Source organism: Indicator indicator, unplaced genomic scaffold (genome assembly GCF_027791375.1).
Source record: "Indicator indicator isolate 239-I01 unplaced genomic scaffold, UM_Iind_1.1 iindUn_scaffold_69, whole genome shotgun sequence".
Taxonomy (NCBI): domain Eukaryota; kingdom Metazoa; phylum Chordata; class Aves; order Piciformes; family Indicatoridae; genus Indicator; species Indicator indicator.
This window is the reverse complement of record NW_026539199.1, coordinates 32,949-56,042: the sequence shown is the minus strand read 5'-3', so window position 1 is coordinate 56,042 and position 23,094 is coordinate 32,949. Positions and strand designations below refer to the sequence as shown.

The 23,094-nt window shown below is 63.4% G+C and overlaps 3 protein-coding genes across 3 annotated transcripts in view; 1 reads left to right on the top strand and 2 right to left on the bottom strand.

Annotated features, from left to right (window-relative positions):
- Nucleotides 1-369: 369 nt before the first annotated feature.
- On the bottom strand, nucleotides 370-13,607 carry OPLAH (5-oxoprolinase, ATP-hydrolysing). The gene is made up of 27 exons (XM_054398620.1): nucleotides 13,428-13,607; nucleotides 12,311-12,502; nucleotides 11,346-11,460; nucleotides 11,134-11,257; nucleotides 10,853-11,048; nucleotides 10,109-10,271; nucleotides 9,887-10,025; nucleotides 9,585-9,652; nucleotides 9,164-9,429; nucleotides 8,571-8,683; nucleotides 7,911-8,081; nucleotides 7,690-7,827; nucleotides 6,902-7,040; nucleotides 6,486-6,598; nucleotides 5,689-5,840; nucleotides 5,417-5,577; nucleotides 5,240-5,341; nucleotides 4,566-4,740; nucleotides 3,809-3,993; nucleotides 3,597-3,728; nucleotides 2,938-3,072; nucleotides 2,295-2,444; nucleotides 1,524-1,681; nucleotides 1,277-1,437; nucleotides 680-777; nucleotides 495-564; nucleotides 370-446 (listed from the first exon to the last, which is right to left on the bottom strand). The coding sequence occupies exons 1-27, from the start codon at nucleotides 13,605-13,607 to the stop codon at nucleotides 370-372; spliced, it is 3,873 nt and encodes a 1,290-aa protein (XP_054254595.1).
- Nucleotides 13,608-14,379: 772 nt separating this feature from the next.
- On the top strand, nucleotides 14,380-15,977 carry EXOSC4 (exosome component 4). Its single transcript, XM_054398636.1, has 3 exons — nucleotides 14,380-14,550; nucleotides 14,898-15,107; nucleotides 15,618-15,977. Exons 1-3 carry the CDS (start codon nucleotides 14,380-14,382, stop codon nucleotides 15,975-15,977), a joined length of 741 nt encoding a protein of 246 aa, XP_054254611.1.
- Nucleotides 15,978-17,211: 1,234 nt separating this feature from the next.
- EPPK1 (epiplakin 1) overlaps nucleotides 17,212-23,094 on the bottom strand; it is a gene marked incomplete at its 5' end in the record, with an annotated part of 38,507 nt that continues 32,624 nt past the window's right edge. Inside the window, 3 exons of the mRNA XM_054398637.1 lie at nucleotides 17,212-17,533; nucleotides 17,828-18,351; nucleotides 18,451-20,112. Of these exons, the coding sequence (XP_054254612.1) occupies nucleotides 17,212-17,533; nucleotides 17,828-18,351; nucleotides 18,451-20,112 (2,508 nt within the window). The remainder of the gene's footprint in view (nucleotides 17,534-17,827; nucleotides 18,352-18,450; nucleotides 20,113-23,094) is intronic.

Here is a 23,094-nt window from a genome sequence, read left to right as displayed (position 1 = left end):
CTAGATCTGGGAGTGGAGCTGGGGGGCTGGGGGCTGCCTCATAGCCTAAAGCTGGGAGTGGAGTTGGGGGGCTGGGGGCTGCCCCATGGTCTATAGCTGGGAGTGGAGTTGGGGGGCTGGGGGCTGCCCCATGGTCTATAGCTGGGAGTGGAACTGGGGGGCTGGGGGCTGCCCCATGGTCTATAGCTGGGAGTGGAGCTGGGGGGCTGGGGGCTGCCTCATAGCCTGGAGCTGGGAGTGGGGAGCTGCCCCATGGGGTGTGCGTTTGGGTTAGGGGGGTGCCTCATGGCCTGTGGGTGCCAGGGGTTGGGGGCTGCTCCATGGGGTGCCTGTGGCTGTGGTTGCCCCACACTTGGGGGGCAGAGCCCCTTAAACAGCCTCCTGTGCCCGCCGGTACTCGAAGACACTGCCGCGCTCCACGAAGCTCTGGGGTGCTCGAGGCTGCGCTGCCAGCTTGGGGGCACCGCTGCCACCACCACCAGTGCCACCATCACCAGTGTCACCATCCCCATCCCCAGGGGCCCCAAAGCCACCCCCACCGGGGGTCAGCAGGCGGAAGACATCCTGTGATGGGCAGAGGATAAGGGTCATGGGATGCTGGGGGGGTGCCGGGGGGTGTTGGGGGGGTGCTGGGGGGAATACTGGGGGCACTGGGAGGTCCCTGTGCCATGGTGCTCACCCCTGGTTTCACGGGCACTGAGGTCTTGCCCCCCAGGTTGATGGTTCGTCCGTCACGGAGCAGCAGCAGGTTGAGTCCTGGGGCTCCTGGGCTGCCCCCTGAGGGGTATGGCATAGGTCATGGGGAGCACTGGGGGGCACAGAGGGGTTCTGGGGGGCACTGGGAAGTGATGGGGGCCATAGGGGACCATGGTGGGTCATGGGAGGTGCTGGGGGACAGTGGGGACCTTGGAGGGTGATGAGGGGTCAGAGCAGGCACTGGGGACCATGGAGGTCCCAGGTGGGGGTTCCTCCTGACCTCTCAGGCCATAGAGTGGCCACGTTTGGCCCTTTCTCAGCACCAGCACCATGTCCATGGGGATCATGAGGGCCATGAGGGCCATGAGGGTCGTGGGGATTGATGCAGACCATGGGGGTCCTAGAGGTCTCAGGGGAGTCCTGGGCGTCCCACGAGGGTTCCTGCTGACCTCTCAGGCCATAGGGTGACCACGTTTGGCGCTGGATCAGCACCAGCACCATGCCCATGGGGGCTATAGTGGGTCATGGGGGCCATGGGGGGTGCTGGGGATCTCAGGGAATCCTGGAGGTCCCTACTCACCCCTGAGGCCGTAGGGGGGCCGCGCTCGGCGCTCGCTCAGCACCGCCAGCTCCAGGGGCTCCCGGAACAGCAGCTCCCGCACCACGCCATCGCCCCCCCGTTGCTGGCCGGCGCCCCCCGACCCCCGGCGCAGCTCGAAGCGCTGCAGCACCACCGGGTACCTGGGGCGGGAGGCACGCAGAGGTCACTCCGGGATTCCCAACGAGCCCTCCCTCCCCGCTGCCCCCCACCCCAGACCCCCACCCACCGCAGCTCCAGGATCTCGGGGTCGGTGATGCGGGTGTTGGTCATGTGGCTGTGCACTCCGCTGCGACCACCCCAGTGCGGGCCGGCCCCTGCGCCCCCTGCCACCGTCTCGTAGTAGCCCCCCCGGGCCGAGCCGAAGGTGACGTTGTTCATGCAGCCCTGGGGACGGGGCGACCGAGGGAGGCGGGGCGGGACACACGCACCAAAAGTGGGGTTTGACCCCACCACCTTAAGACCCCCGACCCCTTGGACCCCTGCCTCCCAATTTGCAACACAAGACCAACAGCCCCCTGAGACCCCAACCCCTGGTACCCCTAGCACCCTGAGACCCCAAATCCTGAGGACCCCTGACCCCAAATTCCCAGCATTCTGAGACCTCCAATTCCTGGGTTCCATGGCACCCTGAGACTCCCGACCCCGGGGGCCCCATAATCCCAAACTCTTGGAACCCCAGATCCCCAGCACTCCTAAACTCCAGGGACTTCTAACCCTCAGGACGCCCAACCCTTGGGATTTCTGATTCCCTTGGGATCCCCAAGAAGAAACCAGTCCCCAAACATCCCCAATCAGACCCCGAACACCCACAACCCCCAGGACCCTCAACCCCTGGAACCTAGCACCCTGTACCTGCAAGAACCCCAACCCCAAGCACCCCTGACCCTTGGAACCTTCAAGCCCCTGGAACCTTGGCACTCCAGACCCCCGTACCCTGGACCCTCCAATCCCCCAACCCCAGGACCCCCAGGCCCCCTGTGTCCCCCCCAGGTGCTACCTGGGAGGCGGCACAGACCCCAAAAGCTCTGAAGATGACGTCCACCACGCGCTGGGAGGTCAGGACGTTGCCCCCCACCACGGCAGCCTCGGAGGAGGGGTCCAGGATGGAGCCCTTGGGGATCAGCACCCGGACCGGGGCCAAGCAGCCCTGGGGGGCAGGGAGCTGTCACCCCATGGGCTCTGACCCACACCAGCAGCCCTCTGAGCCTCCCCCCATGGACCCTGGCCACACCCCAAGCACCCAAAGAGCCCCTCTGGACCTCGCCTTGTGGGAGCAGGGGCTCAGGACACCACCACTGCAGAGGACTGGGGTCCCAGGACCTCCCCACACACACCAAGGGATTCTGGTCCCAGAAACCCCCCATCTCCCAACAGCCCAGGGTGTCCCAAAATCTGGGGGTCCCACAGACCTGGGGGTATGCCACAACCCTGGGGGTGGGGGTCCCAGAGCCCTGAGTTGCCCTAGCTGGGGATCCCACAATGGGGATGTCCTGGAGATCCCATAGCCTGGAGTTCTCACAAATGGGGGGTCCCATAGTCTAGGGATGCCCCAGTTTGGGGTCCCACAGCCCAGATGAGGATCCCACAGCCCTGGGTGGGGGGTGCCTCACCCCATAGTGGGGTGGAGGTCCATGTCCCACCTGGTTGAGCGGGATGTCCTGTCCCACCATGCAGCGCAGGCAGTAGATGAGGGCAGAGAGGGTGATCGCACGCGGGGCGTTGCAGTTGCCATAAACCTCTGTCCCCGTGCCCGAGAAATCAAAGGTGGCACTGCCCTGGTTGTGGTGGGGACAGCAGGGGACATGGTGAACCATCTCTGTCCCCATCACCCTCACTGTGGCCCCACCAGCCCCACCATGGCCATGGTCATAGCCGTGGAAGGGATGGTGGAGACACAGTCAGGACAGTGGGGACGTATTGGGAACAGCAGAGGGGTGGTGAGGGCACGGTAGGGATGGTGGGGACATGGTGAGGACATGGTGAGGACATGGTGAGGACACAGTGGGGATGGAGGGGACACAGTGGGGATGTTAGGCATGAAGTAAGGGCATGGTGGGTACATGGTGGGGACATGGTGAGGACGTGGTGAGGACACAGGGGGGATGTTGGGGACACAGTGGGGATGTCAGGCATGAAGTAAGGGCATGGTGGGTACATGGTGGGGATGGAAGGGACATGGTGAGGATGCAGTGGGGATGTTGAGGACACGGTGGGGACATCAGGGATGTGGTGGAGGTGGCATCATGTCTCTCTGAACCCCATTCTCTAAGATTAGGGGTGACACCCCCATCCCCCTCACCTCCTGGGGGTCCACCTGCACCCGCAGCCGGATGGGTGTCCCATCATCCATGAAGTCCTCGGCCTCCACCGCCGTGCCCCAGCGTGCAGCAAAGTCCTTCAGCATCTCCCTGACAGCCACCTCAGCGTTGGCCTGGGGACATGGTGGTGTCACAGCAGAGACAAGGGTCCCAAGGGGGTGCCGGGGGGTCCCAAGGGGTGGGGGGGTCCCACCTGGATGTGGGCCATGTAGGCCTGGACGACAGGCAGTCCGTAGTGGCAGATGAGCTCGGTCACCAGCTGGATGCCCTTCTGGTTGGCAGCCACCTGTGCCCGCAGGTCCGAGAGGTTGTCCTGCAGGTTCCTGCTCCCACTGCAGCCTGGGATGTGGCCCGGGGACAGCAGCGCCTCTGTCACAGCTGAGGGAACAGTGAGGGCACCTGGTCACACCCTCACCCTTGCCAGCCCCAGTGTGTCCTCACCATGTTCTCACCATCCACACCATCTCCTCACCATGTTCTCACCATCCACACCATCTCCTCACCATGTTCTCCCCGTCCACACCATCTCCTCACCATGTTCTCACCATCCACACCATATTCTCACCATGTTCTCACCATCCACATCGTATCCTCACCATGTTCTCACCATTCACACGGTGTCCTTGCCACGGCCTCACCACATCCTTGCTATCCCCACTGTGTCTCCATCATCCCTACTGCATCTCTGCTGTCCCCACACCAGCCCCACCATGTCCTCACCATGTCCCCACCACACCCCTGCTAATTCCCACCATGTCCCCACTGTCCCCATCACATTCTCACTGTGTCTCTGCCATGTCCCTGCCCTCCCCACCACGTCCCCACCATTCACAACCATATCCCTGCTGTTCCCCACACCATCCCCACCATGCTTCTCACCGTCCCCACCACATCCCTACTGTCCTCACCATGCCCCCACCATCTCCACCATGTCCCCAGCACAGACCCACCCTCCTCCTGGAAGACTCCATCCTTCACCAGTTTGAAGGACACGAAGACGGCGCCCTCCTCACACAGTGCCTTGGAGTGGGGTGGCATGGAGCCAGGTGTGATGCCCCCGATGTCGGCATGGTGCCCGCGGCTGGCCACGAAGAACACCGGCTTGGGGACATCTGGCCAGAAGACCTGGGGATAACCCAGCACTGAGACCTGGGCTTGGGAGGTCTTGCACCTTGGGGAGCCTTAGGGGCTCCTGTGCCTTGTGGTCCTCACCAGCTTCTTGGGGTTCAACCAGCTCCTCAGGGTCCTCACCAGATCCCCATGGTCCCAATGTCTCCCTGGGGTCCTACCAGCTCCTTGGGATCCCACCAAGTCCCTTGTGTCCTCACCAGCTTCTCAGGGTCCCACTAGCTTCCCGGATCCCCACCAGCTTCTCAGGGTCTCAGCAGTTTCCCAGGATCTTCATCATCTCCCCTGAGTCCCACCAGCTCTTTGGGTCCCTACCAGATCCCTGGGGTCCCACCAGCTCCCCATGGACCCACCACCTCTTTGGAGTTCCAACATCTCCCTGGGGTCCTACCAGCTCCCTGATCACTCCCCAGGATCCCACCAGTGCACTGGGGTCCTCCTAGCTCCTAAGGGGGTTTCCTGCAGCTCGGGGTGCCCTGGGGGGTCCCACACTCACAGGGGTGATGACAGTGAGGTCAGGGAGGTGGCTGCCCCCCGCGCAGGGGTGGTTGCTCAGGATGACGTCCCCTGCATGAAGGTCCTCACCCAGGTTCCGGATCTGTCAGGGGACCAGGCTGGGCTCAGCAGGTCCTGGCTTGGGATTGGGTTGGGGAGGGTAGTAGGTGGGTCCTACCTGGAACTGGACAGTCTCCTGCATGGCCCCCAGGTGGACAGGGATGTGGGGGGCGTTGGACACCAGCCCCCCGTCCGGCCCAAAGAGCGCACAGGAGAAGTCCAACCTCTCCTTGATGTTGGTGGAGATGGCTGTGCGCTGCAGGATGCGGCCCATCTGCTCTGTGGGGTGGGGGACACACAGGGAGCACCCTCAGGAGAGAGACCCCCAGCCCAGCCCCCTGCTCCACAGAGCCCTCCCCAACCCATCCCCTGGTCACCCCCCAGCCCCACCTGCGATGCTCATGAAGCGGTGGGAGAAGATGGAGAGCTGGACAGGGTCCAGGTGGGGGCCCACGGCCTGGGGGGGGCCTGAGCCCACATCGATGGAGATGTCACCAAAGGGAGTGAGGCTGGCAGTGCAGCCTGGCTCCACCACGATGGTGCTGGTGGTGTCACCAGGAGATGGAGAAATGGAGAGTTACTTGGGGTCCCACCAGCTCCATAGAGTTCCCTTCAGCTCCTCGAGGTCCTGCCAGTTCCTCAGGGTTCTCACCACTGCCCTAGGGTCCCCACAAACGCCTTTGGGGTCCTCATCATCTCCATGGGGTCCTCATCAGTTCCTCGGGGTCCTCATCAGTTCCTCAGGGTCCTCACCAGCTCCCCAGGGTCACTACCGTCTCCTTGGGGTTCTCACCAGCTCTCCAGGGTGCCCACTAGCTCTTCGGGGTCCCCACGGTCCCACCAGCTCCTCGAGGTCCCCACCAACTCCTCAGGGTCCTCACTAGTGCCCTGGGGTCCTCACAAGCTTCACAGGGTCCCACCAGGCCATCAGGGTCCCAACCAGCTCCTTGGGGTCCTTACCATCACGCTAGGGTCCTCACCAGCTCCTTGGGGTCCCCACTAGCTCCTTGGGGTCCCATTGTCACCTTGGGATCCCTATCAGCAACGGGGGGTCCTGCTGTCACCCCGATGGCTCTATCAGCTTCCTGGGGCCCCACAAGATCCTTGGGCTCTCCACCAGCTCCCTGAAGTCCCGACCATGTCCCTGGGGTCCCGATGTCACCCTGGGGTCTCCCTGGTGTCCCCACCTGTTCTGGTCGATGAGGATGGCGGGGCCAGGGATGCTGTGGTCACAGGCCAGGTCCTGCAGCAGGAACACAGGGGTCTCCAGGTACCCCCCTTCGAAGTAGCACTGGGTCACCTGTGGGGCCAGTCCCACAGCAGGTCACCCCTAATGTCCTCAGTCTCTCCCCAGAGTCCCCAGTCCCTTCCAGGCTCCACTGGGTCTTAGGTCCCTACTATCTCCTTGGGGTCCTGCTGTCACCTTGGGGTCCCCATCATCTCCCTTGGGGTCCTGCTGTCCCCCTGGGGTCCTCATCATCTTCTTTGGGATCCTACTGTCACCTTGGGGTCCTGCTGTCCCCCTGGGGTCCCCATCATCTCCCTCGGGGTCCCACTGTCACAGCAGGTCACCCCCAGTCCCTCCTGGTCTCCCCAGCCTGACCGTCTCCACGCGGGGTGGTTTCCCGCTGGGTGCCATGGGGGTCTCGCAGCAGATGCCACTGGTGCCGGTGCCCCGCACCCGGACGTCGTCCACCAGCACTGGGCGCTGCGGGATGGTGAAGCCAAACTCCACCTGGTACCTGTGGGGGGCATGCAGTGAGCGGGCACCGGAGACCGCCAGGCATGGGGTGGCAGGGTCAGGATGAGGGTCATGGTGCCAGGATGAGGGTCATGGGGTTGGGGTGGGAGTTGTGGTGCCAGGATCAGGATTGTGGCACTGGGACAAGGATCATAGTGCCAGATGGGAGTCACAATGCCAGGATGAGAGTCATGGGCTTGGGGTGGGGGTAATGGTGCCAGGATGGTGGTTATGGTGCTGTGGTGGAGGTCACAGTGCTGGGGTAGGCGTCATGGTGCTGGAATGGGGATTATGGTGCCAGGGTGGGGATCATGGTGCCAGGGTGGAATCATTGTGCTGGGGTAGGGGTCATGTTGTCAGGATGGGTACAGTAGTGCCAGGATCAGGGTCTTGGCACTGAGACTAGTACCGTAGTGCTGGACTGGGGATCATGGCACTGGGAAGTGGGATGGCAGTGCCAGGATGAGGATGGTGGTGCTACCATAGGGATCATGGTGCCAGGACATAGGTTGCAGAACTGGGAAGTGGGATCGCAGTGCCAGGATGAGGATGGTGGTGCCAGGACAGGGATGGAAGTGCCAGAAGAAGGATGGCAGTGCTGGGAGGTGGATCACAGCACTGGTAAAGGGGCTGGCAGTTCCAGGACAAACCGGCTGGTGAAGGCAGCGTGGAAGTCACCAGCACGGCAGGAGCTGTCAGTGGGTGGGTGCCCCTTGGCAGAGCACATCAGGGAGCAGTCGGTGCCCTCATAGCGCAGGTGCAGGAAGGCTTCCGTGTGGATCTGATCCCTGTGCCACAACCCTGTCAGTGCTGGGGGGGTGCCCATCCCCCGGCCCATCCTGGTGCCCATTCCAGTGCCCCTGGTGCTCACCCGGTGAAGCCCTGTGCCCGCAGTGCCTCCTGGCACTGGCGCTCCAGCACGGCGATGCGCTCGTCCAGCTGAGCGAAGGCAGCCGGCTCGTAGCGGAGGGCACAAGGGGTCTGTGCCTCGTGTACCACATCTGCCAGTGCCAGCCCGTAGGCCGACAGCACCCCGCTGTACCTGTGCCATGGCCATGCCAGCTGGTGCCAGCACTGCCATGGCATCCCGACCCACCCACAGAGTGGCACCCGCAGGGCTGGTGACAGGGAAGACCCCCATGTCCAGATCCCATGCCCAGGGGCACGCCCACACCCAGCACCCAGGGGAACCACCAAAACCAGCACCCAGGGGCATCTCCCAACCCTCTGCCCATGGGCATCCCCCAGACTCATTACCAAGGGCCCTCCCCAATGCACACCCAGGGGTATCCCCACCCATGAGCACCCTCTGACCCCATGCCCATGGGTACACCACTAACCCCACATCCACAGGTACCCCCACACCCAGCACCCAGGGGCACCCCTAAACCCAGCACCCAGGCAACCCCCTCTCACTGGTGCCAACAGAGGGGCAGTAGAGCAGTGGAACATCAGAGAGATGGTGGGGAAGCCCCATATGCCCCCAGCCCTGTGTCCCCAGCCCCCTGCCAGTGCCCCCAGCAGCACCCACTTGTGGATGAAGACGCGGGCCATGCCCAGGGCACGGGCGATGGCACAGGCATGCTGCCCGCCCGCGCCCCCAAAACAGGCCAGTACGTGGCGGGTGGTGTCGTGGCCCCGAGCCTGGAAGGGGGGGACTTTGCCAGGTGCTGACACTGGCACCCATGGGGCCCCCCCACCCTAGCCTGAGACCACCCTTGGGGTCCCCACCAGTCCCCCGGGGTCCCACCAGCACCTTGGGGCCCTATTGCCACCTTGCGGGTCCCTGCCATGTCCTTTGGGTCTTCCTGTCACTCTGGGGTCCACCTGGCCCTTTAGGCATTCCTGCCAGCCCCTTGGGGTCCTGCTGGCACCGTGGGGTGCCTCTCAGCTTCCTGGGGTCCTGCTGTCACCCTAGGGTCCCTGCCAGCTCCTTGGGGTCCCACTGTCACCTTGGGGTCCTGCTGTCACCTTGGGAGTCCCTGCCAGTCCCTTGGAGTCCTTCTGTCACCTTGAGGTCTCCACCATCTCCCTGCGATTTCACTGCCACCCTGGGGTCCCTGCCATCTTCTTGGGGTCCCACTACCACCTTGTGGTCCCCACCACCCATCGCTGCCACCCCACCTGTGTCAGGGCACGGATGGGCCTGCACATGGCCTCGTTGGCCACCCGCACAAAGCCCATGGCCACCTCCTCCACCGAGAGCGGCTGGCACGTGGTGGTGGCACTGGCGCGGAAGGCGTCGATGGTGGCAGCCAGCTCGCGGAATGCCCGCGCCGCTGTCTCACGGCACAGGGGCTGGTCCTCGCCTGGCCCGAAGATGTGTGGGAAGAACTCGGGCAGCAGGCGGCCCAGGCACAGGTTGGCATCAGTGACGGTCAGCGGGCCCCCTGTGCCCACATGGGCATAGTGAGGGTGCTGGCACCATGCTGGCACCAAGCTGGCACCTGTTGGTGATGCACTGGCACATGCTGGTACCACGCTGAGACCACACTGGCACCCTCTGGCACCACCCTGGCACAATGCTGGCAGCATGGGCACTCACCTTTGCGATAGCAGGCTGGGCCAGGGTTGGCACCCGCTGACTCAGGGCCAACCACGTAGAGCCCGGACCTGGAGGGGAGACGCTGGTGGGAGCAGGAGGGATCCGGCTGTGCCATGACCAAACTGCACCCAGGCTCTGCCAAGCCCCACTGTGCCCTGCTGGGGCACCCATGGGTGCGCAGGCAACCCCCACCCACCACAAAGAGCCTGGGTTGGGAGGGGTGATGCCAGCGGGGACAGGCTCTGCCAAGTCCCGCCATGCCCTGCTGGGGCACCCGTGGGTGCCAGGCGCCCCCCACCCACCTGAAGAAGAGGCGGGAGCCCCCCCCAGCCGCCACGGTGTTGATGTCGAGCTGCGGTGCCTGGATGCTGATGCCAGCGGTGGTGGCCTCGAAGACGTGCTCGTAGGCGCCCGCAAAGCGGCTGACGTCGGTCGAAGTCCCTGGGGATGGGGCAGCTGAGCCCTGCTGGCACCTCTGCCCACCTTGCCCCCCGCCCCGCCCTCGCCCCCCCAGCCCCGCTCACCTCCCATGTCGAAGCCGATGACGGGCTGGGCGTGGGCACGGGGGGTGGTGACAGCGTAGCCAACCACGCCGCCCGCCGGGCCCGACAGGATGGCGCGGGCACCGCTGAAGTGCTGCATGGGCGTCAGGCCCCCGTCCGAGCGCATGAACAGCACCGGCACCTCCTGCGGGCACGGGGTGGGCACCCAAGAGCGCACAGGTGGGATGGGTGCTCGCAGGGGTTCCGATGGGATAGGCTCCCATCAGGCGTCCCAGTCAGATGGGTACCCATGGAGGACCCTGGCAGGGTGGGTGCCCATGGGATGGATGCTCGTGAGGGGTCCCAGTGGGATGGGTGCCCGTGGTGGGTTCCAGCAGGGTGGGTGCCTATGAGACCTCTAATAGGATGATGGGTGCCCATGGGGGTTTTGGTGGGATGAGTGCCCATGGGCATCCCAGTAGGGTGGGTGTCCATAGTGGGGGTCTCAGTGGGATAGGTGCCCATGGGGGTTCTAATGGGATGGATGCCCATGGTGGGTCCCAGTAGGGCGGGTACCCTTAGGGGTTCCAATGAGATGGGTGCCCATAGGAGTCCTAATGGGATGGGTTCCCACCAAGGTTCTCAGTGGGATGGGTGCCAACGAGGGGTCCTGGTGGAACAGATGCCCATGGGAGCGGGATCGCAGCAGGATAGGCACGGGGTGGGGGGGGGGGGGGGGGGTCCTGGTGGGCTGGGCACCGTAGGGGTGCTGCTGCACACACTGACCTGCAGCTGGTGAGTGAAGCCGGCACGGAAGCTGCGCAGGTAGCGGTGGATGCAGGGAGTGAGGTAGGCATCTGCGCAGGCTGTGTACCCGCGTGGCACTGCCCGCACCATGCCCGCCACCGCCGATGACAGCGACACGTGCTGGAAGCCCAGTTCCCGTGCTAGTGCCCCGACTTGCTCCTCATGCCCAGGCCAGCTGTCGTTGGGGACACACACGCACGGTATGGGCTGGCCGTGTCCCTCCCACTCCACCGTGTCCCCCCAAGCCCCCTGGCACTCACGCATAGGAGTGCAGCAGCAGCACAGCCAGACTGGTGATGCCCCGTGCCAGCACCCGCTCCAGCTCCCGCCGCAGCGCTGCAAGGTCCAGCGGGCGCTGCACCTGCAGGGCACCTCCCGTCGAGCCTGAGGACAAGCCAGGGGGTGACAGCCGGGGGTCGACAGTGCCACCTAGTGTGTGTCCCCCCTATGCTGTGGCGGTGGCGATGCCCACCTTGCAGCAGCGGCATGGCCTCGGTGCCCGGGAGCTGACAGCCGGGCTGGTGTGGGATGAGCCGCTCGTCCACCTCGATCACCTCCTCGTACAGCACCTCTGGCACTGCCACCTCCTGCAGCGGCACGGGGATGTCACCGGGGGGCCAGCAGGCAGCCCCTGCCGTGCCACCCGCCCGGGCACACGGTGGCCTCGCTGCCGCTGGCTCCCAGCCGTCCGCGGGTGCTGGCACATGGCCGGGGTTGGCGTCGGGCCGTGGCCGGGACCCAGCGGCTCTCACGGGACGCAGTGCCCGGGATCCGATGACTTCCCACTGCCACCCGCGCCAAGGACATCAGCGGCGGGCAGAGGACATTGAACTGGGCCCCACTGAGCCCAGCCGGTGTGGGGCACATGGGGATGTAGTGCCCCGACCCCCCTCTGCGTGGGGCACACGGGGATGTGCCAGGCCGAGCCGGCACCACATGGGTCATGTAGGGACGCAGTGCCCCCAGCCTGAGCAGTCACAGGGACACAGTGCCAGCCTGGGTCTGAGCGGTGTGGGTCATGAGGACATGGCACCACAGCACCAGACAGTGTGGGGCAGGGAGACATGCCACTCTGAGCCCGGGTGGTGCGGGTCACAGGGACATACCACCACAACATGGCACAGTGTGGGGCTTGGGCATACGCCACCCCAGTCTCAGACAGAGTAGGTCACAAGGATGTGCCACCACAGCATGGCACAGTGTGGGTCACAGGGGCATACCACTCTAAGCCTTGATGGTGTTGGTCACACCACGATGTGCCATCCCAGCCCCAGATGATGTGTGTCACAGGGACATGCCACCACAATATGGCAGAGTATGGGTCACAGGAATGTGCCACCCCAACCCCATGTGGTGTGGGCCATGGGGAGCTGCCACCTCACCCCCACAGCAGTCAACGGGTGCTATGATGGAGCCAGTGGTGGTGCCAGGCCTCACCAGGTCAAAGATGTGGGGCCGGGCCTGGCTGCCGATGTGCAGGAGGTCGCGGAAGCCGCGGGTCACCAGCAGTGCCAGGCGCTCACCCTGGCGCTCCAGCAGCGCGTTGGTGGCCACCGTGGTGCCCATGCGGATCCATTCGATGCCAGAGGTGTCCAAGGGCTGGTCCCGTGGCACTGGCACCCCTGTCTCCTGCCAGCACCGCAGCCATCAGCCCCACAGCCCCACCATGGATTCCCAGACCCACCACAGACCTCTAGCTCCACCATGGACCCCCAGCCTCACAGCTCCACCATGAGACCCCAGCCTCATGACTCCACTACAGACCCTCAGTCCCACCACAGCCACTCAACCCCACCTGAGACCCTCAGCCCCACCATAGACTCTCAGCCCCACAGGTCTACCATGGTCCCCGATCCCCGTGGCCCCACCATGGACCCCCAGACTCACCAGAGACCCTCAGTCCTATGAACCCCACCACAGACCATCAGTCCCAAGACACCACCATAGATCCCTGGCCCCACAGCTTCACTATGGACCCCCAGACCCAATGTGGACCCTCAGCCCCACCATACCTCTTCAGCACCACCATAGCCCCCGAGCCCCTTGACCTCTCTATCTCAGGGCGAGCACAGGGTCTAGGGTGCTGGGGCATGTGGGACATTGGGCGGACTTGGGGTGGGGGACGTCTTGGACAGGATCCCGGTGGGGGGGGGGGGTGTCTCAGTGGGAGGGCCCCAGGACGAGATCCTGGGGGAGGATCCTGGGGGAGGATCCTGGAGAGGGTCCCGGGTCAGAGTCCCTGGGAGAGTAGGCGGGAGGGGGCGGGAGTGCCCCAAAGGGGAGGGTCCCGCGGGAGCGTCCCGGGGCAGGGAATCAGCAGAGTTCGGTTGTCCCAGGGGAGGGTTCACAGGGGCTCCCGGGAGGGGTCCTGGGGCTGTTTCGGGGGAGTCTCAGAAGGGTCCCGAGAGTGTCCCGGGAGTGCTGGGGAGTGGGGGGCCCAGCAGTTCCGGGGTGTCCCGGGGAGGTCCCAGGGGGAGTCTCAGCGATGTCCTGGGGAGGTGTCGGGAGTCCCAGCAGGGTCCCGGAGGCGTCCCGGGGGTGCCCCTGGCCGCACCTCCTCCAGGACGCGGCGGATCCCCTCGGTGGGGGCGTCATCGTAAGCAGGGTCCTCGGAGAGCAGCTTGAGGACACGAACGCGGCCGCCGGGGCACCGGGCGAAGACGTCGGTGAAGGTCCCGCCGCGATCGATGGCGAACTGGAACCCGCTGGGAACCGGAGCTGCCGCCGCCGCCATAGCGGGACCGGAGCGGACAGGACTGGACCAGACAGCTCGGGACGGGACCGAAACGGCGCGGTACGGTCCGGTACGGCTCGATATGGATCTTTACGGTCCGGCCCGGTCCGGGACTGTACGGTACCACTCGGTGTGGTACCGTATGACACAGTATGGCACCGGACACCCGGTGCAGCCCGCAACGACCGCTTGGTATGACCCGGTACGGTACCGTAGGGATCGGTTCAGCTCAGTTGGGCTCGGTTCCGTTCCGATAGGCCCCCGCCGCACCCGCTCCCTTCGCCGCTCCTGCCCGGACAGCTCCGAGCAGCGGCCCCCGGAGGGCGGGGCCTGAGTGGGGGGCGTTGTCGGAGGGGGCGGTGCCATTGCGCTGTGGGGCGGGATCTCGGGACGTGATTGGCGGGCAAGGGGCGAGGACATGACCTGGTGGGTACTGGGAGGCACCGTGAGGTACTGGGAGTGACTGGGTAGGCACTGGGAGGGACTGAGGGGCATTAGAGAGGCACTAGGGGGGCACTGGGGTGTGCTGGGAGGGACTGAGAGGCCACTGCAAAGCACTGAGAGGTTACACGCAAGCCACTGGGAGGTATTAGGACGAGGGTCTCAGGGCAGAGGGCGCGGCGCCAGGACTGGGTGTGGCCTCAGCAAGAGGGCGTGGCATCGAGTCGCCCTCTCATTGGCTCGTAGCGGGTGGGGCGTGCTATGAGTCCCCGTGGCCCCGCCCCCGCGCGGTGCATGTCGGGAGCCCGACACAGCGCGGCACGGCGTGAAGATGGCGGCGGCCGAGCTGCTGTCGGATGAGGGCTATCGGCTGGACGGGCGGCGGCCCAGCGAGCTGCGCAAGGTGCGGGCTCGCATGGGCGTGTTCGAGCAGGCCGACGGCTCGGCCTACATCGAGCAGGGCAACACCAAGGCGCTGGCCGTTGTCTACGGGCCCCATGAGGTGAGCGGCACCGGGCCTGAGCTGCCTGCGACCCGCCGTTAGCTCGAGGTCCTCCGTAACCCCTCGGCTTGCCTTCCCCCCCACCAAGGGTCTCCCAGCTTCCCTGGGCTTGGCCACTCTAGCCCTGACCCCTGACCCGAGGCTTGACCTGGGTCCCTCTGTTCCCCTCCGGACCTGACTCCCCCGGGCCTCTCCATTTCCCCCGGATTTGAGTCCCCTGGGCCTAACCCTCTCCGGGACCCCTCGGTTCCTTTCCCTTTCTGGGTCTGACATCCCACCCCGGGGCCGCAGGGTTCCGTTTCTTTTCGGGGTCCCCCCGTTCTCACTGGGTGCCGGTGCTCCTCCAGCTGCGGGGCTCCCGGAGCCGGGCGCTGCCGGACCGGGCACTAGTGCACTGCCAGTACAGCCTGGCCGCCTTCAGCACCAGCGAGCGACGGCGGCGGCCCCCCCATGGCGACCGACAGACAGCGGAGCTAGCGCTGCACCTCCGTCAGACCTTCGAGGCCGCCATCCTGACCCAGCTGTACCCCCGCTCCCAGATAGACATCTACGTGCAGGTGACTGGGGGTACTGGGAAGCGCTGAGAGTTTATTGGGAGGCACTGGGGTGCGTTGGGAGAGCACTGGGAGGTGACTGGAAGGAACAAGGGGGATCACTAGGAGGAACTGAGAGTTTCCTGGAAGGGACTGGGAGGCATTAGGAGGGCGGTGGCAAGGCACTGGGAAGTAGCGAGAGGGCCTGGGGGGCATTGCGAGGGCACTGGGGAGTACTGGGAGGGACTGAGGGGCCACTGGGAGGCACTAGAGAAGCATTGGGGTGTGCTGGTCACACTGGGATAGTGGTGAGGACACATGGGGGGGAACACACCAGTGGTAGACACCTGGGGATGCCAGGGAGGGGTCACCAAGGGGGAGGTACTGGTGGGGGACACCTGGGGATGCTGGGGAAGATGTTGAAGGGACATGCCTGGGGACGTGGGGAGTGTTCCCAGGGGGCACCTGAGGATGCCAGGGAGAAGACACCAGTGGGGGACCCCTGGGTGCCACCTGCTCCCCATGGTTCTGCAGATCCTCCAAGCAGACGGTGGCAATTACTGCGCAGGGGTGAACGCAGCCACACTGGCACTGATGGACGCTGGCATCCCCATGAAGGACTTTGTCTGTGCCATCTCGGCTGGGCTGGCGGCAGACACAGCGCTGGCAGACCTGAGCTGGCCCGAGGAGGCGGCTGGGGGCCCACAGCTGGCACTGGCACTGCTGCCAGCCTCGGGGCAGATTGCCCTGCTGCAGCTCAGCGCCCGCCTGCACCAGCAGCGCCTGGAGCTGGCACTGGAGGCAGCGCTGGAAGCCTGCCGGGCACTGCACGCTGTGCTGGATGCTGTGGTGAGGGAGAGGCTGCGCCAGGCCAGCCAAGCGCTTGGGGACTGACACTGGCACTGGGGGGTATGGGGAGTGGCACTGGTGGTGTGGTAATAAAGGGCTGTTACTGGGTGCTGTGGTGAGCCATGTGTCATGTGGTGCCATGTGCCGTGGTGTGTGCCGTGTGCTATAGTGCGTGATGTGTGCCAGGGTATGCCATGTGCCATGCAGTGCCATGTGTCAGGTTGCAAGCTGTCAGTCTGAGCTTAGTGCCAGGACATGTCATAGAGCAGATCACCTTGAGGACCACTGCAGGGCACATCCAGGACAATCAGGGGAGCTATGGGTGAGGCCAATGGGATGAGGTTGACCAAGGCCAAGTGCCAGGACCTGCCCTTGGGTCTCAAGGCCAGGAAGGCTCCAGCCTGGGGGCAGAGGGGCTGGAAAGTGCCTGGTGGGAAAGGCTCTGGGGGGTTGGTGGCAGCAGCTGGAGAGGAGCCAGAGTGTGCCCAGGTGGCCAAGAAGGCCACCAGCAGCCTGGCCTGGAGCAGCCCCAGGGTGGGCAGCAGGAGCAGGGCAGGGATGGTTCCCCTGGACTGGTGGCACTGAGGAGGCCACCGCTGGAGTGCTGGGCTCAGCTTTGGGCCCCTGACTTAAAGAAGGACCTTGAGGGGCTGGAGGTGTCCGGAGAAGGGCAAGGGAGCTGGGGAAGGGTCTGGAGAAGGAGGAGAAAGGGTCTGGAGAACTTGTGAGGAGCAGCTGAGGGACCTGGGGTTGTGGAGCCTGCAGCAAAGGAGGCTGAGGGGAGACCTTGTGGCTGTCTGCAAGTGCCTGAGAGGAGGCTGGAGCCAGGTGGGGCTGAGATCTCTTGTGCCAAGCATTGGGCCAAGAGGAAGCAGCCTCAAGTTGCCCCAGGGGAGGTTGAGGTTGGCCATGAGGAACAATTTCTGCCTTTTGAGGCTTGTGCAGGGCTGGCAGTGGTGGAGTCCCTATCCCTGGAGGGGTTTCCACAGCATGAAAATGTGGTGCTGAGGGCCATGGTTTGGTGGTGCCCTGGCAGTACTGGGTCAGTGGTTGGACTCCAGGAGCTCAAAGGTATTTTCTAACCCCTCCCATCCCATGACTCTAGATGATAGTTTCTGCTCTGTCAGTTCACAGCAGAAGGCCATGGTCCCAAGCCCTCCTGGACCTTCCAGGAGAGATCAGTAGGCCAAAACTAGCCCCACCAAGGCAGTAATTGAGACACCAGAGGTTTAAGCAGGTGCTCACCCAGTGCAGAGCAAGGTGCCCCCGGTGCCCGTGCCTAGTGGCGCTGTGGGCGGGTGATGACGGTGGTGGTGACGGTGATCTTGTTGACCATCAGCCTCCCATTGCTGTATGAGTCCAGCTGGGCCTCTCGCTGGTACTTGGAGACCTGCTTGGAGGAGAGCAGCTCCCAGACAGACACCTTCTGCTCCTGGAACTGGCCAAAGGTGATGTAGGAGCCCTCGGACTGCAGGAGATCCACTGTCTGCTGGGGAAGGTGCCTTTGGCTGCCCGCCAGGATGCTGACCAGTTCCTGGATGGGGAGTGTACCTTCACGGTAAAGCTGCAGGAGCTCCTGCCTCTTCTCCTCAGGGATGTACCTGGAGAAGAGCAGGTCCCACACAGAGACCTGCCTGCCCTGGGACTCATCTGTTGACGTCTTCACTGTGGTGGACTTCAGGGTCTCCTCCCAGGTCCTGTCCTGCATGTGGGTATCCTCAGCTTCTACAACCATTGACTCCTCTCTTGGACCTCTCTCACTTGCAGACTGCTCTGCTCTTGCTGTTTCTGCCTTGGTCACAATGGTGCTGACCACCATCTTCACCTGCTCCAGGCTCAGCTCTCCTGCTTGGTAGAGCTCCAGCAGCTCCTTCCTGTTCTCCTTGGGGATGTACTTGGAGTGGAGCAGGTCCCACACAGAGACCTTGTGGCCTCGGAATTCTCCAACCTCCATGTCAACCACTGTGGTCTTCAAGGCTATTTTCCAAGGCTCTTCCTTGGAGGAGTTCTGACCATCCTGCTCTTCTGCTGGCAAGGTGTCCTTGTTGGAGATCTTGGCTGAAACTTGGAACTTCCTTCGTGTGGATTCTTTTTTCTTGACCAGCGTGGTGACCACAGTTGTCATCTGCTCCAAGGCCAATGTCCCTGCATGGTAGAGCTGCAGGAGCTCCTGCCTCTTCTCTTCAGGGATGTAGTCAGAGAAGAGCAGGTCCCACACAGAGACCTGCCTGCCCTGGAACTCATCCAGTGATATCCCAGCTGTGGTGGACTTCAGGGTCTCCTCCCAGATCCTGTCCTGCATGTGGGTATCCTCAGCTTCTACAACCATTGACTCCTCTCTTGGACCTCTCTCACTTGCAGACTGCTCTGCTCTTGCTGTTTCTGCCTTGGTCACAATGGTGCTGACCACCATCTTCACCTGCTCCAGGCTCAGCTCTCCTGCTTGGTAGAGCTCCAGCAGCTCCTTCCTGTTCTCCTTGGGGATGTACTTGGAGTGGAGCAGGTCCCACACAGAGACCTTGTGGCCTCGGAATTCTCCAACCTCCATGTCAACCACTGTGGTCTTCAAGGCTATTTTCCAAGGCTCTTCCTTGGAGGAGTCCTGAGCATCCTGCTCCCCTGGTGGCACGGTGTCCTTGTTGGAGACCTTGGCTGAAACTTGGAACTTCCTTTGTGCTGATTCTTTTTTCTTGACCAGCGTGGTGACCACAGTTGTCATCTGCTCCAGAGTCAATAGCCTTTCATGGTAGAGCTGCAGGAGCTCCTGCCTCTTCTCCTCAGGAACATACCTGGAGAAGAGCAAGTCCCACACAGAGACCTGCCTGCCCTGGGACTCCCCAGCTGGTACCTCAATGGTGGTGGACTTCAAGATACTATCTTGTGTTGAGAACTCCTCTCCATTGTCCCCTGCCTTTGGCGCCACTGTGTGTGGACTTCTGGCACTGTCCAGGAGCACAGCGTTTGCAGCCTCTGTCCTGTTGACAATGGTGGTGACCACGGCGGCCACCTGCTCTGTGGTCAGGATGCCTGCTCTGTACAGCTCCAGCAGCTCCTGCCGCTTCTCTTGAGGGATGTAGCTGGAGAAGAGCAGGTCCAACAGGGAGACGTTCTGCCCCTGGAGCTCCCCAGCAGTGACCGCGATGGTTGCAGACTTCAAGGACTTCCGCAGCTGTTGCTCCTGGGACTGCATTTCCTGGACTGGTTGTGAAGGTCCTGCCTCGGGGTTGGGTCTGGCTGTGGATGAGCTCAGATCCCCTCCTTGCTCTTCAGCCCTGGTGATGGTGGTGGTGAGGATGGTGACCATCTCCGAGATGGTGACTGTCCCCTCCTTGTATCTCCTCAGCAGCTCCTCCCGCTGGGACTCAGGGACGTAGCGGGAGAAGAGGAGCTCCCAGAGGGTGACGCTCTGGCCCTGGAAGAGCCCCAGGCTGAGGGTGGTGCGGGTGCTCTGCAGGGCTCTGCGGGCATCCTCTGGCAGCCGGTGCAGCACTGAGCTCCTGTCCAGCAGCTGCAGCATCAGCAGCCCTGTGGCTGGGTCGGGCACACAGCGGCGCAGCAGCTGCAGGTAGGTGAGGTTCTCCTGGGTGTTGGGGTCGAAGCAGCTCCTGGTTTGGTTCTTGGGGTCACACAGACACTGGCACAGCTCCTGGTCCAGGTAGCCACGCTGGCAGGCCAGCTCCACAGGCAGGCGGTGGCCATGGCCGGGGTCGATGATGCCGCCGGTGGCGACCTGGGCTGCGAGCAGGCGCAGGCCATGCTCCCTGACGATGAGGCCTCTCCGCATGGCCTGCAGCAGGGACATCTTCTGCCCCGTGCAGGGCTCCATGTACCCTGCCACCGCCCCCTCAGCAGACAGCAGCTTCTGGTGGAAGTCCCTGCCGATGAGGCCTTCAGCCAGCGCCTCAGCCACCGACAGCTTCTGGTTCCTCACCGGGTCCAGCAGGAGCCCCGAGGCTGCCTGCACCTCCAGCAGCACCAGCGCCGTGCCCGGCGTCAGGAGCCCCCTCACCATGGCCTCGTAGATGCTCAGCTTCTTCTTCGTGCCCTGGAGGAAGACTCCAGCTATGAAGCTGCCTTCACTCGTCTCTTTGTGTCCACCTGCAGCCAGGTTCCTTCCCACGTTGTTGTTCTGAGGAAGTCCACTCAGGTTCTCCGTTGCCCCTGCAGACATTGTGCTCATCTGGGGAGGGAGGAGATGACTTGGTGAGGCTCAGGTTCTCCTGGGCTTTCTGTGTCTCCAGGTATCATGGCCACTACTTTCAGGCTGCTGTCCCAAGGTGCCAGCAGGAAGCATGGACACTGCTCCTGTCCCTGTGCCCTCAGAGCTCCCAGGCTGGCAGACTTGGCTGGTGGTCAAGAACCAGTGAAGACCTCCTGATACCACTGCCACCAGTGACTGTTCATGGAGATCTTGCTGTGGAACCCCTCACCACCAGGCAGGGAATGGCCGTAGTGATGGGTGAGTAGCTGGTGAGACCCACATGGATGTTCCTGGGGCTCTGCTTCTCCTAAGGCTACCAAGTTGGCAGAGCCCTCAGGTCTCATCCTTTCACTCTACTGTCCTCCAGAACCAGGGTCTGATGCCACAGGTGTGCTGGCAGCAGTCCTGGCCCGTGCTGGCCATGTAACCATGGTGGTGTTAGGACCATGGCTGGACTCAATGCACTTGGATTCTATGACCTATGACCTGCCTGTGGCCATTGTGCCAGCAAGGGCTGCTCAGCTGGTGCCAGCACCATCCCTGGGACCATTCTGGCCAGTTCCAGCAGTGGGGGACACGGCAGGGCCAATGGGAAGGTCTGCCTGACCAGGTGCTCTGCCTGCAGCAGGCCACCATGCTCCCTAGAGCAACAGGGTGGTGGAGAGAGGAGGTCTGGCCAAGCCTTCCAATTGTCCTGCACTGGGCTTCATAGATCATAGAATCCCAGAGTGGGCTGGGTTGAAAGGGACCTTCAAAGGTCACCCAGTCCAACCCCCTGCAGCCATCAGGGGCATCTCCAGCTAGAGCTTACTCAGAGCCCCAGCCAAGTTGACCTGGGATGGTTCCAGGGCTGGGGCATCTCCCACCTCTCTGGGCAACCTGGGCCAGGTTCTCCACACCCTCCCAGTGCAGAATTTCTTCCTCGTTTCAAATCCAGGACTCCTCTTCCAGTCTAAACCCATCATTACTGCCCTCATCTCTGCACCCCTGGTGAAGGTCCCTCCTCACCTCTCCTGGAGTCCCTTTTCCCCCAGTTTGTGTCACCCTCTGTCTCCAGCTCTGTGGTAGCAGGAGCTGGACCTCCCTTGGGTCTGTGCAGCCAGCCTTGAAGGATCTCTTGTGCCATCTCCTGGGCTCTTCTGGGAGCCCTGCAAACCTTCAGCAGCTGGGGCATGGGGTGGTGGTGCTGAGGCCAGGCCTCCTCAAGCAGGAGAAAGAAGCCTGGAGCCTGTCCCTGGTCACACCCGTGGCCCATAACTCGCCAGGAGGGCACTAATGACACCTCCAGCTCCTTATCGGGGTTAATGGTCCCAGGCTTCACCAAACTGGTCCTGGAGTCCCTGACTCATGGTTTTTGATGGCCTCAATATCAGGCTGATGCTGGTGAGGATGGGGACCGTGGGGTGAGGTTCACCCACCAGTCACAGGCCAGCCCCTGCTCCACTGGGCACTCTGCCCATGGCTCCAGGCTCTTCTCCAGCCAGGTCTACCCCATGGACCAGCTCTTGAGACCTCCTTGCACTTGGACCTGACCAGGTGCTGTGTCATGCCCTGGAGTTGGTGACACTTCTGTGGGACATGGCTGATGCCTGGTGCCACCCTGTGCTGGGAGGATGTTGCCCAAGCACCAGCTGGCATCAGCCAGGCTCTAATCAGGCTCCTGGTACTGGGCTGGGCTGCAGCTCCTGGGGCAGGGGCTGGGCCTCCTCCAGAGCTGCCACCACAGCCCAGACCAGGAGGTCCCACTGGGAATGGTTTTCCAGCCAGAGTGGGCATGGTGGCCTGGTGGTGCCATGGTCCCAAGCCCTGCCCATGCCCCAAGGACTGGCATCATGTCAGCTTCTAGCCCGGTGCTCGTCCTGAACCATCCTGCCCACATACCCAGCCAGGACCCACCACACCAACCTTCTGCCCATGGTGCCTGTGGGCACAGCCAGGCCCCACCATGCTGGTTCCTCTCTTCCTGTATCCTGATGCCCAGATCTGCTCAGCTGAAGCATTAGGCACACAAAGCACATCGCGTGGAGCAGCAGCTCCAGCCCACCCTGGTGCCACTCTATTGCTGTGTCCCCTCTTGGCAAGGATCAAGTCCTGCCTGGAGACCTCTTGGTCACCACCCCATGGACCTCAGCAGCTTCCCCCCAGCACCAGGAGCTGGAGTGCAAGTGAGGCCCCACAGCCCTTACAGACCCCTGGCATTGCATGGAGATGTCGCACCAGAGTGGGGCTGTGTGGTGGCCCTGGTGTCCCCTCCAGATGGGCTCTGTCCTACCTAGTATCCAGAGCTCCTCAGCAGATTCTGGTCCTTCTCTGTCTCCTCCTTGTCTCCTCCAGGAGGAGCAGCCAGGACCAGCTCCTGATTTAAGTCCTCCCTCCCTCGCCCCGGGGAGGACACGGTGGCCCTGCCCTCTGCTGAAATGCTGGAGCAGAACCAAAATACGGAGGTCCAAGCACCACCCACAGCATCGTGGCAGCACCAGGAGCCCCAGTGGAGTGGCAGGAGCTGGGACATGGTGAGCAGCCCCAGGGCAAGGCATGGGGCATCTCTCACTGGAGCTGTGATGGGTTTGGAGGGTGCAGAGGTGTTGTGGGGCTCCTGGACTCTGCCACCACCTCCTTCTGCAGGAGCCCAGCATGACTGCTAGTGGTGTGCCTTGCCCAGGGTCTCTCTGCCCTGGAAGCCTCCATGGATCATGGGTTGGGGTGGAAGGAACCTTTAAAGGTGGCCAGTGATGATTAGTGATGGGCAGTGCCTCTGGCTGAAGCAGCCCTGAGATGGAACCTCTCTAGTCCTGGTGAGCTCCTGCCCTGTGCTGTGGGCATGCCTGCCCAGGAGCATGGGGCACACGGTGGAGCAGGTGGTGATGAACCATATGGTGGTGGAGCTCTTGCTTGCAGAGGGCTTGGGGTGGCTGGCAGAAGCGTGTGCCTGCCCCTGTGCCACACGTGGTGTGGGTGGCT

Bases quoted from the DNA above. Each gene is read 5' to 3' on its own strand.
- OPLAH (XM_054398620.1), bottom strand. From the start codon at position 13,607: ATGGCGGCGGCGGCAGCTCCGGTTCCCAGCGGGTTCCAGTTCGCCATC. The intron at 7,041-7,689 runs GTTTGTCCTGGA...TGCCCCCCACAG, and splicing joins CACGCTGCCTTCACCAGCCG to GTACCAGGTGGAGTTTGGCT. The intron at 3,994-4,565 runs GTGGGTCTGTGC...CTGTTCCCTCAG, and splicing joins TGGAGTCTTCCAGGAGGAGG to CTGTGACAGAGGCGCTGCTG.
- EXOSC4 (XM_054398636.1), top strand. From the start codon at position 14,380: ATGGCGGCGGCCGAGCTGCTGTCGGATGAGGGCTATCGGCTGGACGGG. The intron at 14,551-14,897 runs GTGAGCGGCACC...GTGCTCCTCCAG, and splicing joins TTGTCTACGGGCCCCATGAG to CTGCGGGGCTCCCGGAGCCG. The intron at 15,108-15,617 runs GTGACTGGGGGT...ATGGTTCTGCAG, and splicing joins AGATAGACATCTACGTGCAG to ATCCTCCAAGCAGACGGTGG.